Source organism: Carcharhinus amblyrhynchos, chromosome 8 (assembly GCF_965287045.1).
Source record: "Carcharhinus amblyrhynchos chromosome 8, sCarAmb.v2.hapA, whole genome shotgun sequence".
Lineage (NCBI taxonomy): Eukaryota > Metazoa > Chordata > Chondrichthyes > Carcharhiniformes > Carcharhinidae > Carcharhinus > Carcharhinus amblyrhynchos.
In genome coordinates this window covers 2,770,635-2,786,928 of record NC_137331.1, presented here as the reverse complement: position 1 = coordinate 2,786,928, position 16,294 = coordinate 2,770,635, and the positions used below count along the sequence as shown (strand labels likewise).

The following is a 16,294-nucleotide window of genomic DNA, read 5'->3' as shown; positions in this document are numbered from 1 at the left end:
GTACAAATGTCATGCAGCAATATTTCAACTGTTGATAAAGCACACATGACAAAATAGGCTTTCTTTAAACATTTGCCATCATTTATTGTACTTGAAAATGGTAAGTCAACAGCTTGTAAAATCTAACTGATCGAGCTTAAAAGAAAGAAACTGGGTGACAAAAATAGCAGCCAGGATTGGATACTGTTCAATCATAGAGATATTTTTAGGTGAAATGTTGACTGATAGAATGGTGTTCAGTTCTACAATAATGCTGTTTTATGACCCCTGAAAAGACTGACAACTTTTGGAAAGACATTTGAATTTCCAGTGGCTAACTGGAGGATGGAAAATGAATTTTAAGACTTTTGCTGTAATAACCAAACTAAAGGCAACATTGTCTAAGCATTACTCAGTATGCAACTTGTATTCTAAGTTGAAAAGATTTCACATTTATCTCTTAAAATCAAATTCCATGGTTATATTTTACAATCACTTAAGTGGACCCTACGTTCTCTGGGAACAATTCCAAAATGATTCTTAATTTCCATGGATTTCTACCCTTTATTTACTCAGCTGGAAAACTTCTAATTCTAGAACTGACTTTCATGGTGATGGATGACCTAGCCGTGTTAGAAGGATCTTACAGTCTTGTTTAAATCCTTGTGAATTTGGTCTGTTCACTCTGAGAATGAGCTTCCACCCATTTTTCACATGGTCACGAACAGGGCCAGCAGTTTCTCTGCTTAGTGTGGAGGTCTGTCTCAATATCTTTCTCTTTTGCTCACACTCTCACTCCTGCTTGCTCTCACACTCTCCCTCTCTCCTGCTCTTGCTCTCTTGCTCTTTCTCTACCCGTTGTCAGCACAGATCCTCTGGTCCTTCTTTACACATGTGAATATCTTGCACCTTCTTCCCAATGTGCCTCTTTGCCTTTAACCTTCAAGACACCCAATCTTGTTGTCGAACATAATTCATAATATCTCATGTGATCCCCTTTTTTCCTCTAATTTACCCTAATTTAAAGAGACAGTCCAAAACCTAACAGTATGATTCCAGGTTTCCAACATTAGCTTGCAACACTTACAAAACACACAGTAAAAAATCTGGACTCAGTCAGTCTACTTAATCCATTCATTAAAGAAAAGTTATGAATGAAAAATCTTCAAGTCAGTTCTAATTTTGGAATTGTTTTTTAAAACTGTTGGCACAGTGAAGATCTGGGGATTGAAATATGGCAATGATTATTATGTTAGCACAAGCTATAATTTTGCAATGCACGTTACCTAATTTTGCACGAAAATAATACATTTTTTTGCAGCTGAGGATCAGCAATTGTCCCAACGTGTCCTGTTTAATTTGTACCATATTAAAGATTTTACATGTGGCATTGTTGGAACCATAATTTTCCAATTGGTAGCTCTTGCAAGATTAAGGGGTAAACCAAACCAAATGTTTGGCCCAAGTCATTGAATCCCTCCAGTGCAGAAGGAGGCCACATCGACTATCGAGTCTGCACCGACTCCATCAGAGCATCTTAGCCAGGCCTACCCCCTGCCCTATCCCTGTAACCCCACACATTTCTCCTACCAATCCCTCTAACCTACACATCTTGGTCGGGGTGGGGAATTTAGCATGACCAATCCACCTAACTTGCACATTGTTGGACTGTTGAATGAAACCCCCACACACATGGGGAGAGCATACAAACTCCACACAGACAGTCACCCGAGGTTGGAATTGAATGAGAGCCCCTGGTGCTGTGAGGCAGCAGTGCTGACCACTATGCCACAGTGCTGCCCCATGCTCCATAGTTGAGGGACCATTGGCCAAATTCACTTCAACCCTCAACAGTTAGAGGGGCAAGGAGTCACACAGCTTCTACCTACCCTCACTCTTTCCAATTGCTATCAACTGCCTCTTGTTGGCCAATATATCTATGAGGATGTTGAGAGGAGAGGATTGGATTTAGGTTGCTGTTGTGGAATGCTATGCTGACATTTCTTGTCTAAATTCATATGGGAAGAATGGACATTTGAATGAGAAACTGATGGCCGTGTATTGTAACTTGGCAAAGGCCGTACTTTCCAGACAAAAGGAGAGAAAATGAGAAAGGAAAAATAAAGCAGTTCGTGGCAGGATGATTAGATGTTTCTTCCGTTCCAGCTGACAAAAAACAAACACAAATCTGAGCATTTATGAGGATGGAAAGAATGAAAGAGGATTTCTCATTTCAGCCTCGAAGTTTGGAGCCTGTGATAGTCACAGTCACTGCGTGCATTTGGATTGAGTTGAATTACATTGAATTGAGTCATGTCAACGTTTCTTTACTGCTGCAGAGTTTAAAAATGCCATTTGACAAAGTTGTAACTTTTACTTGAAAACTGTTGAACTATAGCTTGGGGAAAAATGCAAGATTGGACTGTGAGGCGGAAAACTCTCAGCTCCCCAGATTTTAATTTATTGGGCTGCGCCAGTCGAGTTTTGCATCATGATTTTTTAATTTATAAAATGTTCGGTTCAAAAATCCATTGGTACACCTTGGAGGGGGTTTGGAGGGAAGCTACGGGTTTGCCTCAGTAATTTCACTGATTCAGCTTCAGATTTGATTTCAATGATTTTGAGCCAGCAGGGTCATTTATTGAGAATTCAAGTGTATGAAATTGCTGTTGAAAATTGACAACAGTATGATGTGCCTCAGTATTTATTGATAGCTGTAATTTACACAACAGCAGCCGTAACATTGCCTGCTCATGATCTGTAATGTGCACAATTCTGACTGCAGACTGTAGGTCAGTTAGAAACATAGAAATGACAGAGTTCACAATGCACTGAAGGTTTTATGCATGCTGAAAAAGATTGAAGGCATTGTCACAATGTCTATTATGGCACTGGAGCTTATTGCTATTACATTACATATAGGAGTATTACTTGCCATTAAAGCAGAGCACATTATTTCTCCGAAGCCATTTCCTCTTGTCAGCTGAGCCAGTCCAATGGTTGAAGAATATCTTTGCTCCTTGCACATGATGTGGAGTACACACAGAAGCTGCTTGATATTAATGGGAGAGTGAAAGTGGATGGCCCTGACAGGGGAAACAACACTGCTTTGTATATCTTATGAAAGCTAAATGATATTTATGAACCACAACAAATCCTGCATCTCAGATCAGCATGTAAGCCACTTTAACTTTGCTCCCATGGCTTACGATGGCACTTTTATGTTTGGGAATAATTTAAGACTTGGTTACGTACTTGCACTGCCATAGTTATTTCACTTGGTAGGGAGTGAGTCGTTTCAAATACCTGTGGCCAGTGGTAGCAGAAGACAGGAAAATAGAAATGGAAATTCAGCAACGGATTAGCTCTGCTTGGAGTAATTGGAAGAAGGGAAGTGGAGTGTTATGTGATAGAAACTGTGATTTATGACGATCTCTTGAACTGTGGAATATAATTGGTATTTCGCTGTTGTTCACCATCTGATCACATTTCAATGGTGAGGTTACATGACAAAATTCACGACTAATCTGGCCCCTTTGACAAAGCTCTCTTCTCCAGTGAACTACTACTGAGTACTTGAAACTTTTCCATTCAAGATTCTTTGTGATTTCCAACTAAAGCTGCTGAGAAGATGAATAGGTAGTTGCCAGGGGCTGGGTCGGAGACCATTACAACACATTTAATGTAACGTACCAGTCTGGATTTTGCGTTAATAATCATGGCGTTCATGCTGTTATTCTGGAATAAATCAAACAACAACTGACATGACTTGCACATGTGCAGTTAAACAGAAAAATCCAAGTGTTCCGGTTTGCACCCTGTTCCCTCACAGGCTGTGCTGTGCATTGACTAGTTTTTCATTAAACATGTCAGAAAAGGTTAAGGCAGATGTTCTCAAGAGTCAGTGAATTTTGAACAACATGACATTGCTAAACAAGCTCTCAGGCAATGAAAATGTAACTTTCAGAGTTACTTAGCTTTGGAGATTTAAAGAAAGATTTTGTTACTTTTTCAGTCCTCTGTGTCTTGCGCTTTATCCTGTCTTCCTTTTCCAATCTTTACTCAGTTTTGTGTGTACAAGTTAAACCTAATTTCTATTCCCCCTCTATAACTCAGGCTGAGGCTCCTTCCCCCAATTCTTGGAGCTGTGCTTGGAATTGGGATCAGGGAAACGATGGTGGTGGGAAAATGAGAAAAATGTATCAGGCCAGGTTGTGAGCATTGGATGTTCAGACGGGCCTGTGAAATATCTCCAGGGAGGGGAAGATGTTGGGGGTGGGAGGGAGGGAGGGAGTTCTCCCAAAAGTGTCAAATTTGTGTAAGAACCGGAGTAAATCCTGTTGGTATTTTAGAACATTACAGCGCAGTACAGGCCCTTCCATCCTCGCTCCTTTTCAGCGGGAGTTTAAAACCGAATCTCCAGCACTCTTCGCACCGCAGAGTGCACTTGTGTGACTCAGGTTAAAATGTTGGAGGGGGGGACCTGTTCCTGCTGTGAGAGGCTGGCAGCATTAGCACTGAGCGGGCCACTGCACGTGCATCGATCTGTCAGCGTCAAGATTGGCGCATGCGCCGTGGCCCCAGCCTCCCGATTGCTGGCCAGCTCGATCGCTGTTGTCATTTATTTATTTAAACTAGACACATGAGAACATATATGCACAAATGAAAGACTTGATGACATCAGCAGCGGATCTCTGCACGCTGCTTTCGGCTCACAGGTCACAGTGAAACTGAGGCTCAGGCATATGATACACTTCCCCTCTCATGATAGCATGATGCTATCCATTAAAGGCACTTTACAACTTTCCCCTTTCTTTGTAAAGTTCTGGTGAAGTATAAAAAATAACAATCTGTGTTTAGTTCGCATTATAAAAGTGTATTGGACTGGTGAACCTATGAGTCTCAAAATAGTGAGTCACAGTGATCTGTGGGTTTGTCACACAAGAATACAAGCTCTTCAAGCCTGCCCCCTCATTCATTATGAACATGGCTTATCTGTACCGACCTCAGCTCCTTTTCTGTGCCATTTCCCCAAAGCTGTTATTCCTCAATCTATTAAATATTTATCCACCTCTACTTTAAATACTTTGAATGGTCCAGCCTCCACTGGGGCATTGAATTCCAGAGATTCACCACCCTCTGTGGGAAGAAATTTCTGCGCACTTCAGTTTTAAACGACCAACCTTTTATCGTCCCCTTGTCAGAGACATTCCCACGAGTGAAAACATCTCATCATCTGTCCTGGTAAGCCCCCTCAACATCTTATATGTTGGAATAGCGTCACTCCTTCCTCTTTTAAACTGCAAGGGATGATGTGGAGATGCCGGCGTTGGACTGGGGTAAACACAGTAAAAAGTCTGACAACACCAGGTTTAAGTCCAACCGATTTATTTGATCGTAAACTCGCTAGCTTTCGAGGTTATCGAGGTGAACTACCTGACGAAGGGGATAACCTCGAAAGCTAGTGAGTTTACGACCAAATAAATCGGTTGGACTTAAACCTGGTGTTGTCAGACGTTTTACTGTGTAAACTGCAAGGGATACAGACCCACACTGTTTAATCTCTCTTTATAACGTAACCTGTCATCCCACAAATTAACTTGGCAATTCTCCTTTAGGCTGCCTCCAATGTTATTATGTCTGTTTTTAGATAAGGGGACCAAAACTGAACACAGTATTCCAGGAGAGGCCTCACCAATGCCCTGCACAATGGGAACAAAACCTCCTTCCTTGAAACGCCAACCCCCTTTCCAATAAATACCAAAATTTAATTTGCCGCCTTAACTATTTGTTGGATCTGCTTGTTGGTGTTTTGTGATTCATACACAAGAACACTCAGATTGCTCTGTACTTCACACACCTGCAGTGTTTCTCCATTTCGATAATCTGCATTTTCATTGCTCCGACCGAAACGCATGGCCTTGCATTCCCCCACGTGGCATTCCATTTGTCAGGTTTTCGCCCAGTCGCTGTGATGATGTTTATCGTTGCATTTGGAATCTTGGCATTGACGTCATAGGATTGCACGGTGGTTGGGGAGGACAACCCAGGGAGCGTGGACAGCAGCAGGAGAGCAAAGGATTAAACAGACAGCCTGACTGTAATACCCAAATTCACTGCAGGCAGACATACGACAAATTACAAAACGAATGGCACTGAACAGTCAGACCCCAGGTGAGACCTTTCTGAGGTTACAGCAACAATAAGGGAATTAATCACACTTATTAAGACTCCACAATATCTCGAGGAGCCATTATGCCTCTGGAAAACTCATCAAATATCAGGGAAATGGGGACAATTAACACACTGTTGAAATCAGCTTGATAACTGCAGTGCTTTGATATTGCAAACAGGTAGACAGGATATGTTCAGAAAATGATTAACAATAAAACACACAGGACAATGGATCAACATAACGTAACTGAACTTTAATAATTTTTAAATAACAAGATGATATAATTGAAAGGGAGCACTTTGTAATGTATAAACATATAAGAATGTATAAGCACCTATGTTTAACAGAAGAACCTGGGAGCAAGCTGGAATTACAGCTGTGAGTACTGCTCTCCCTCATGCATATTGAATAAAGCCATTTTTGTTGATGTTCGAATGTTCTCAGAAGGCTCACATCATTTATTCCCTCCAACAGGGAGCTGGAATGGATGTGACTGAGATGCGGTTGCATCTCACTGTTGTCTCTCCTTGTGTCTTGATTTAATTGAACCTCGGTTCCAAAAAAATCCTTGTCACCTCGTCTGCTTGCCACATTGGGGTGGCACGGTAGCACAGTGGTCACTGTTGCTTCACAGCTCCAGGGACCGGGGTTCGATTCCCAGCTTGAGTCACTGTCTGTGTGGAGTTTGCATACTCTCCCCGTGTCTGCGTGGGTTTCCTCTGAGTGCTCTGGTTTCCTCCCACGGTCCAAAGATGTGTGGGTTATTCGGTTGATTAGCTGTGCTAAAATTGCCACTTAGTGTCCTGAAATGCTTAGATTGGAGGGTTTAGTGGGTAAAATATGTAGGGATATGGCGGTAGGGCCTGGGTGGGATTGTGGTCAGTGCAGACTCAATGGGCTGAATGGCCTCTTTTTGTACTGTAGGGTTTCAATGATTTCTACACCTTCTGTAGGATCCTGGATGCAAACATATTGCCCTACTTCGAAGAGTGGCAATTTTATGTCTGCATTTTATCATGCACGTTTGTCATTTTCTCTTGCAGTTTTACAAGTTGCTGCCTAGTTTCTGAGAGAAGAGTCAGTGAATTGGATTGTAACTGGTCTCCAAAGCATAAGCTCTGCAGGTGATGGAATAGCTGCACTTAAATGTGGCATGCTCAGATTTAACATTGCAAAGTGTTGACCCTGCATATAAATTGGGGATTTCACCATGCAAATCATTTGTTCAGCTTAGCATTCGATCTAGGGTAACGAAGAAAAATAGTGTGACCGGTGTTCCACTTCTTTCTCAGATCCTGAAGTGGCCTTATTAATAAACTGCACACCATTGTCCTTAATAATCTCTCCAGAGATACTAAATAAACTGAAAATAGCACTTGGAATGTGCATGACAGTTATGCTGAATATGTTGTGTCAGTAACGGGGTACCTGGTAAAGTCCTCGAGGAAGATGGTAAAGTCAATGCCACGGACGTGAAAGAGGTCAGACGCAACTTTGGATAAAGGATAGGAACCTCATCTGGAATCAATAGCTCTCGGCTGTCTGGTCTTGACATACTTCACACTTCATGAATACTTCATTGAATGGTTCATGGTTAATAGCCTGTCTCTCTTACGGACCTTCTTGTCTGATCTGTGCCCATGCCTGAGTAATGAAGCTGTTGAAGAATATCATGACACCCAAAAATCTGGCATAACAACCTGCCTGCCTTTTATGATTACTGTCTGGGAGCTGCCTTGTTCATTCACATATAAAGTCTCAGATCATATACGAACTGACACAACAACAGCTTTTTTCCTGCTATTGTCAGACTTTTGAATGAACTTACCTTGTGTTAAATTGATCTTTCTCCGCACCCTACTTGTGACGCTAACGCTACATTTTGCATTCTCTCATTCCCTTCTCTATGAATGGTATGTTTTGTCTGTACAGCGTGCAAGAAACTTGTCACTGCGTGTTAATGCATGTGACAATAATAAATCAAATCACAAGGCCAAAATGATCTTGTGTTTGTGGGTATGTTGAATTGAATCAGTCCATTCTTCAATTATGGTTTTCCACAGCTTCTGTGGTGTTGATTATTTTGCTGTTAATTCTTGTCGTTGCCGGCAATTGTGTTGTGCAACGTCCACAGATGAATTTGGAGAACATCTTCAATTTTGATATTAATGAAGTCAACTTGCAGATCTAAGGGTATACCTTCTGTGCTGGGTTCGGCAATCTACTCAGTGTAACCAATATGACCATCAAATTACTTGGTTATCGCACAGTTATAATTTTGCATCTTTATCAAGAGACATTGTAATCTTAAGGGCACGCTGGTTAATGATTTTTGCCAAATCATCTTTCGGGGCTTGTGGTCGGTTTCAAGTACAAGTCTTTCGCCAAATCGCTAGTTCTGATCGATAAGGGAATTTTATGATCGCGAAGGGGATTAAGGGTTATGGGGAGAGGGTGGGAAAGTGGGACTGATCCACTTCAGATCAGCCATGATCTTATTGAATGGCGGGGCAGGCTCGAGGAGCTAGATGGCCTACTCCTGCTCCTATTTCTTATGTTCTTAGGTACAAAAAGGGAATAATTCTGCACATTAAAACTAATGTTTCTGGTTCTGTATTGAAATAGTTGAATTGTGGTCCGGACAGAGATTTTGAAGCAAACGAAACCAGTTTGTTGTTTTGTCGTATGCTCACTCCCAGACATTTATTTGAGGCATTTTATGTTCAGGGTAGCCATCTCACTCAGATCATAAAATTGCAATGTCGAAGCTTCTGATAATGATTGTTTCGATGCTCTGAAGAGGTGTTGGTGGTCTTTATGCCACAGGAAAGGCACATTCCTTCTCAACAATTCCCTTTAGTGAGAACATTTTTGAATGAAATTGGGAATGTGTGAAGACAAATCGAGAGTATTTATGTCTATTATCACTGCATCCTTCTATTTCCTCTTGGGCCTCCTGTTCTTCCTGGCAGTCCTACCCTTTCACTCACCTTGCCACACTTCCGCTCTCTCTCTGTTACTGATGACCGGAACATTTCAGTCTCATCTTGGCTACTCCCTTTGATGCTTCACAGGTTTCCCTGACTCTTGATGTGCTCGTGCCTGATTTTGCCCTTTCTCATTACTCCACATGTTCATCTCAGCATCCTCATCTCATTAGTGTCCCATTGTTATTTCTCTCTTCTTGACGTTGCTCAGGTTTTGACACTAAAGGCTGCTCTCACAGCTTCCTTGCAGATTTTTCCTTTTAATTTCAGTGATTCTTTTCTATCGCATCGCACTCCACTGTATATCTTCCAATTACCCTGACCAGAGCGAATCCGTTGCTGAATTTACATTTTAGGTGGCGTAGTGGTTAGCATTGCTACCTCGCAGCACCAGGAATCCGGGTTCGATTCCCGGCTTGGGTCACTATCTATGTGGAATCTGCACATTCTCCTGGTGTCTATATGGGTTTTCTTGGGGTGCTCTGGTTTACTCCCACAGTTTGAAAGACGTGCTAAGTACTCCGAGTGTACCTGAACAGGCAGTAAAGTGTGGCGACTAGGGGATTTTCATATTAACTTCATTGTAGTGTTAATGTGACACTAATAAATAATATTCATTGAAATTTAAACTATACTTTAAAGGTCTGCTGCCACTGACTGCGTGAACTTGAAACTACTCATTCCCTCCCAAGTCTAAAAAAAACCTAGATTATACTAATATTTGGGATAATTTATGTATTCATGCTGTTGATCTTACTTGCTAGGCATGCGTATTGAGAAGTTAGGTGCTGGCCTCGTGATTTCCATCCCAGCTGGAAAATCACGGGTGTCAAATAGAAGGTGTTCAGCAGAAGCTTAAATCATAAAGAAATGTCCTAATAATATATAGAAAAAACAATTGACCAGTCAGACAAATGAAGTGGTGAGCCCAGTAGGGTAGGTAAGTCATGGTGAGGTGAGGGGTGCAGGTCGGGGAGAGCTTAACCATGTTCTTTACACGTGACTCCAGGATATCCTGCAAAAATGATATGGGCTACTGGTTTGAATGATCATCTCAAAAATTTGCAGTACTACCTGTGCACAGTTGGAAAGCCATAATTCTTGAGCCTTGCCAACTGCTGCTTTATTGTATCTGGCAATAGGTCCAGCAGATCTGGCCTAAACCAAAGAGAATTCTCTACAGCTGGCAATGTGAAGATAATCATAGAGCCCACATGCAGAAGAAGGCTATTCAGCCCATCGAGACTGCACCGACCGCAATCCCATCCAGTAGCCCCATGTATTTACTCAACTAATCCCCCTGACACTATGGGCCAATTTAGCATGGCCAATCAACCTACTTGTATGTTCATTTCTCAGTGGTTTGGTTTGCAAAATCTTGCACAAAGCAAGGGTTTTCCGTACAAGAATTAGAGCATAAAATTGCCTGTAATGTAGCTTAGTTTGGAATTGAGTTAGCAATCTTAATAAAAGGCAATAGACCAATGGTATCGGAATTTAAAGGTAAATAAAACTGGTGCTGTTGGATGTACTCTTCTGATTTTGGAATGAGGCACATCATTATAAGGGGAGCTTTACTCTCCATCCAACTGTTAAATCTGATTTGGAATTAGCTGTTGGTGTAACCCAAAATTGAACCCGGAAAAGTAAAATTGTGCCATATTTATGAAATTGCTATTTGAAAATTTAAATGTTTTTGTTTTGGGTTGGGACCTGACATTTCCCAATCCTGACTTGGCACTGTGCAGGTAGCTGATTACCTGGTGCAATTTTGAAACAGCTGTAAACATAACTGTCTTAAAAAGGACGAGTGGTGTTCACACTTAGGTGGCATGCAGACTTTCCTCACGCTCTTCGGGGCAGAGTTCCCCCATCTCACTCACAATGGGAACATGGTGGGAGGTGTGACCCATTAAGAACATAAGAACATAAGAAATAGGAGCAGGAGTAGGCCATCTAGCCCTTCGAGCCTGCCCCGCCATTCAATAAGATCATGGCTGGTCTGTCGTGGCTCAGTTCCACATTCCTGCCCTCTCCCCATAACCCTTAATCCCCTCTCTCATCAAAAACCCATCAACCCGCGTCTTAAAAATATTTAGCGAGGCAGCCTCCACCACTTCAACGGGCAGAGAATTCCAGAGATTCACCACCCTTTGAGTGAAGAAGTTCCTCCTCAACTCTGTTCTAAACCGCCCCCCCTTTATCTTGAGGCTGTGCCCCCTAGTCCTACTATCCTTTCTGAGCGGGAAGAGTCTCTCCACCTCTATCCTATCCATCCCATTCATCATCTTATACGTCTCAATGAGATCTCCCCTCATTCTTCTAAACTCTAACGAGTACAAGCCTAGTTTATTCAGCCTCTCCTCATAGCTCAACCCCCTCAACTCCGGCATCAGCCTAGTAAACCTCCTCTGCACTCCCTCCAAGGCTAAAATATCCCATTGCAATGGTTTGTTGATCTTGAGGCAAGTGCGGCTGGAAAATCCCACCCTTAATATCTTTATTAACGGAGAAAGGGTCCACAGCCAAAGAAAAGAAAATTCCATCTCAACTCTCAGAATGTTGCTTTAGATGATAAGTCAATTATCTCTGAAGACCCCACCCCTCCCACTGAAGCAGAAATCACCATTGCAATCTCCCACAGTGGGAAAAAATATCAAAATTGTTGTCAGTGACACGTATTTTCAGTGATGAGACAGATGAAAATGATTAGCATCGAGCCCTGATTTCCCTCTTTCTCTTCAAATAGGTTAATAAATAAAGGTCTGAAAGGGATTCCACTAATTCATTCAGGTTGTTAATCCAGAAGATTAATTTGAAAGTGCACCGTGAAATCTTAAAGATACATCAACCCTGAATGTTTGTTCAGCATACTTAAGTCTTCAAGGAAAATACATGAATGACCCTTGCTTAAATAAATTGAGAAATACATAAAATGCATACATTTTTTTTCAAAAATATTTTAATAGTAAGTGTTTACAGTGGGGGAGGGTGGGAGTGTTAAATTGAGGAAACAGGTTTGTTACTGTACTTCTAACACTCCCCCCCTCCCCCTCCCCCCTCCCCCACCCCCCCGAATCCTGAAATGATTTATTTTATGCAGGGGCAGGCAAGGCCTCTGAAGCTGCTCGTTGCCAAATTAAGGCCCTTAAGTGTTCCATGAGTGGCAACTTAAGGGCTGTTTTCTGCCTCACGTGAGGCTGTGGGAAGATTGACTTTGCATCAGGGGAGTCCAAAAATCAATGGACCGAGATCTCAGGCAGGATGGGTGGGAATGGGAAGGGTGCACCTTCAGCTCTTAAGGTCCGGGTGCCTCTGGAACTCCCTCTTGGAAATCGGTGGCGCTCTGAAAATTTTGCTTTCCGCACAAACCCATATAATCCCCACGGTGCAGAAAGAGGCCATCTGACCCACCAAGCCTGCACTGACTTTGCAGAAGGGCATCCCACGCAGTCCCTCCGATCTGCCCCATCCCTGTAATCTTGTGCATTTACCACGGCTAATCACCTAAATTACACATCTTTGGACAGTAGGGGGAAATTTAGCATGGCCGATCCACTTAGCCTGCACGTCTTTGGATTGTGGAAGGAAAGCAGAGCACGTAGAGAGAATTCACGCAGACGTGAAGCAAACTTCAGTCACCCAAGGCCGGAGTTGAACCCGGGTCCTTGGCACTGTGAGGCAGCAGTGTTAACCATTGTGTCACCGCGTCTCCCAAAGCTTAATGCAGAGAGAACACTTGTTTTAGGAAAGTGAGAGACACGTGACCCTGTTAGCATTTGATCTGGATTTAGTTTTCAACCTGCTTAAATGCATCTGATGGAGCGGTGTGAAGAAATAGGGCTAAACTTCACGTCGCTTTCTACAGTTCATTTTGGGGGTGAAGTCTGAACGAAATTATAGTGTTCACTTTGTGCTTGTCTGCAACCAAAAGCAATTAGTGTGAGCTGTGAAACATGAATGTCTTGTATGATGTACGAAAGTACCTGTATAATTTGAAAGTCTTGATTCAGTGAGGCAGTTTGGTATCTCACACCCTTTGTAATTTCCCAAATAACCACAATGCTTTCACAAGCTTTCTGACTACAGTCAACTATTAAAATCTTACAAGTTAATGTTCTACACAGATGGAATTGATGGCCTGTTGCATAAAGATTTGTGGGAGCATAAAATTACACAGTTCTTTTGTGAGGAAAATAACTGCCATTGCTCATCACTTAGATCTGCAGTAGAAATTATGCTCAAACGTTTGGGACCGATGTTACGTTATCTAAATCAGATTCTGCCAGGAATGTGTTGGTAAAAGTTTAATTTGGAGGACATGCAAATGCCAACTGTTGAATTTCCAATCTTTAGAACGTGTTGATGAATTCATTTGCTTATAGATCGCCACACTATGGTATGCAAATGTTTCCTCTATGATTGCAAATTCCAACACAAAACAACGACAACATGGGTTGAAATTGCACTGCTGCAATATATACAATCCAGGAACAGCTTGAAGGGTTATAAAGAGTTTATATGAGACCAATTCCGTTTGATCCGATTTGCAGTATTGCTCAGAAACTTGGGCTACTCGATGCCAAAAAGTGTGGGTACATTGGGAAAGGAGAACTTTACCGATTAGAAAATATAATTTACACTATATTGTCATTTTCACTGCAACAATAAGTCATAAATATAATGCTTTTATGAAAATCTGATAGACATAAACAATGAAAAGGTATTGCATGCTCAGAACCTTGCTCATTTTAATTCACAATTGGAATTTATGATTGAGTGAACATCTAATCCACCTAATTTGTCATTTTCAGTGCAATAATTTCAGAAAATGGCAGGAAAATAATGATTTATTGGTCCATGCACAACGTATTGTGAGTGAAACTGTGCTTGAATTGAACAAAATGACAAATGATAATCTTTGACTATGAGCCTAACATAGTCAATATAAAAGATCTGACACTCATGTTTTCTGGAAGCTCTCTGCTTAATGCTTTGTTTGTTGCCTTATCTGTTTTAACAACAGGTGATCCAGATTGATTTTGAAGAATTTGACTTGGAGATTGGTTATGACACCCTCACGATTGGTGATGGAGGAGAAGTTGGTGACCCCACCACTGTGCTGCATGTGTGAGTACATTTATTGATCATTGGGTCTGTTATAGAGTCCTTTGTTTTAAGCAAGAGTTTGATTATCATCATGAGGGTGCAGTTGAAATTAAGAACAAAAGAAATAGGAGCAGGAGTAGGCCATCTCGCCCTGCGAGCCTGCCCCGCCATTCACTAACATCATTGCTGATCTGAAGTGGATCAGTTCCACTTTCCCGCTTTCTCCCCGTAACCCTTAATCCCCTTGTCTATCAGAAACCTATCTACCCGTGACTTAAATATATTCAGCGAGGTAGCCTCCACCACTTCAACGGGCAGAGAATTCCAGAGATTCACCACCCTTTGAGTGAAGAAGTTCCTCCTCAACTCTGATCTAAACTGCTCCCCCCGCCACCTTATTTTGAGGCTGTGCCCTCTAGTCCTGCTGTCCTTTCTAAGCAGCAAGAATTTCTCTACCTCTACCCTATCCATCCCCGTCATTATCTTATACGTCTCTATAAGATCCGCCCCCCATCCTTCTAAACTCCAACGAGTACTAAACGAAACTTAATGAAACAAAAACATATTCATTTTTATTTTCTTGAATACAAAATTTTGAATGGTAAAGCATGTCCAGATTTGAGACCTGAATGAAAATAGACCTGACCAAAGATATATGTCTGATCAACAAAATTAAAAATTATGTAAAAATGCTTCATCTGAGAAGAGAAAAGAGGAGTTACGTTTTGGGTTTGAGCCTTTGTCAGAATTGAAAGGGAAGCTAAGGAGTCCCATTACAGGACTGACTGGAGGCAAAAAAAAGGTCATTACAAAAGTTTAAAAAAAATCAAGAACAGTTAGAACAGTGAAAAGTCATTGGAAAGACAATAGCTGAGTAAAACAGCTGTATGACAGCAAGAAAAATGAAAAGATTAGAAATGGAAATAGGTCATAAAAAAACTGAATCCTAATGTCTGAAACTGCTCAAGTTAATGGTCCAGTCACATACATTTGTTTACTTATAAACTTGAAACCATTCCCAACAATCTATATTGTCATTAAAAGTAAAGTACTTCAGGAAATGTGCTTATACGATACTAAAGCTGCACAGTGGGATTACAAATGGAAATCTCACTTTGCATGACTATTATACTCATGAAAATGTAAGAAATACAAGGAGAAATCCATCACTCAACAAGATGATAGCTCATCTGCCTCCACTGCACCATCCTGGAGGAAAAGGGGCAAAGGGTCAATATGAGAGAAGCCAGATAAATTAAGCCACACACAAGAAGGGAAAGGCCATCTTGGTGCTGCTTGTCCAGCAGAATTATTAACTGAAATACACTTTCCAAGTTCTATCTCGCGAGAATCAGCAAGCTGTACTTGTATCATAAAAAGTTAGAACTGGGGTAAACACAGTAAGAAGTCTCTCAACACCAGGTTAGAGTCCAACCAGTTTATTTGATAGTAATCCCACAGGCTTTTGGAAATGGTGTTCCTTCGTCAGGTATGTGGAAGGTTCTGATCAGAGAAGGGCGTATAAAGTCACACACAGTTGACAGAATACCGATTCGATTGCAAGTCTTTACAGCTAACCTGCTATTCAAGTCTTAAAGATGCAGACAATGTGAGTGGAAATAGCATTAGCATAAATTAAACAGGTGTGTGTTGTCTCCAGACAGGACAGTAAGTGAGATTTTACAAGCCCAGACAAGTCATGGGGGTTACAGATAGTGCGACATGAACCCAGATCCCAGTTGAGGCCGTCCTCACGTGTGCGGAGCTTGGCTATCAGTCTCTGCTCGGCGACTCTGCGCTGTCATGTGTCCTGAAGGCCACCTCGGAGAACGCTTATCTGAAGATCAGAGACCAAATGCCCATGACCAGTCATAAAAATTGAAAGAAACAAAGCTGTTGGACTTGAGGAATGCATTTAGTTGACAGTGAAATAATGAGGACAATTGACTGAAAGCACAATGAAAAATTTGGAAATACAGATCTAAACAAAGACATGAAACTGCTTGGGAAATTGAAACAAACTCCAAATGACCACAAATGAAAC

General features: G+C 41.6%; 1 protein-coding gene across 1 annotated transcript in view; it reads left to right on the top strand.

The window, feature by feature from the left end:
- Window positions 1-16,294, top strand: part of csmd3b (CUB and Sushi multiple domains 3b) — a 1,478,622-nt gene that overhangs the window by 927,615 nt on the left and 534,713 nt on the right. The window contains exon 9 of the mRNA XM_080194817.1: window positions 14,168-14,271. Within this exon, the coding sequence (XP_080050943.1) occupies window positions 14,168-14,271 (104 nt within the window). The remainder of the gene's footprint in view (window positions 1-14,167; window positions 14,272-16,294) is intronic.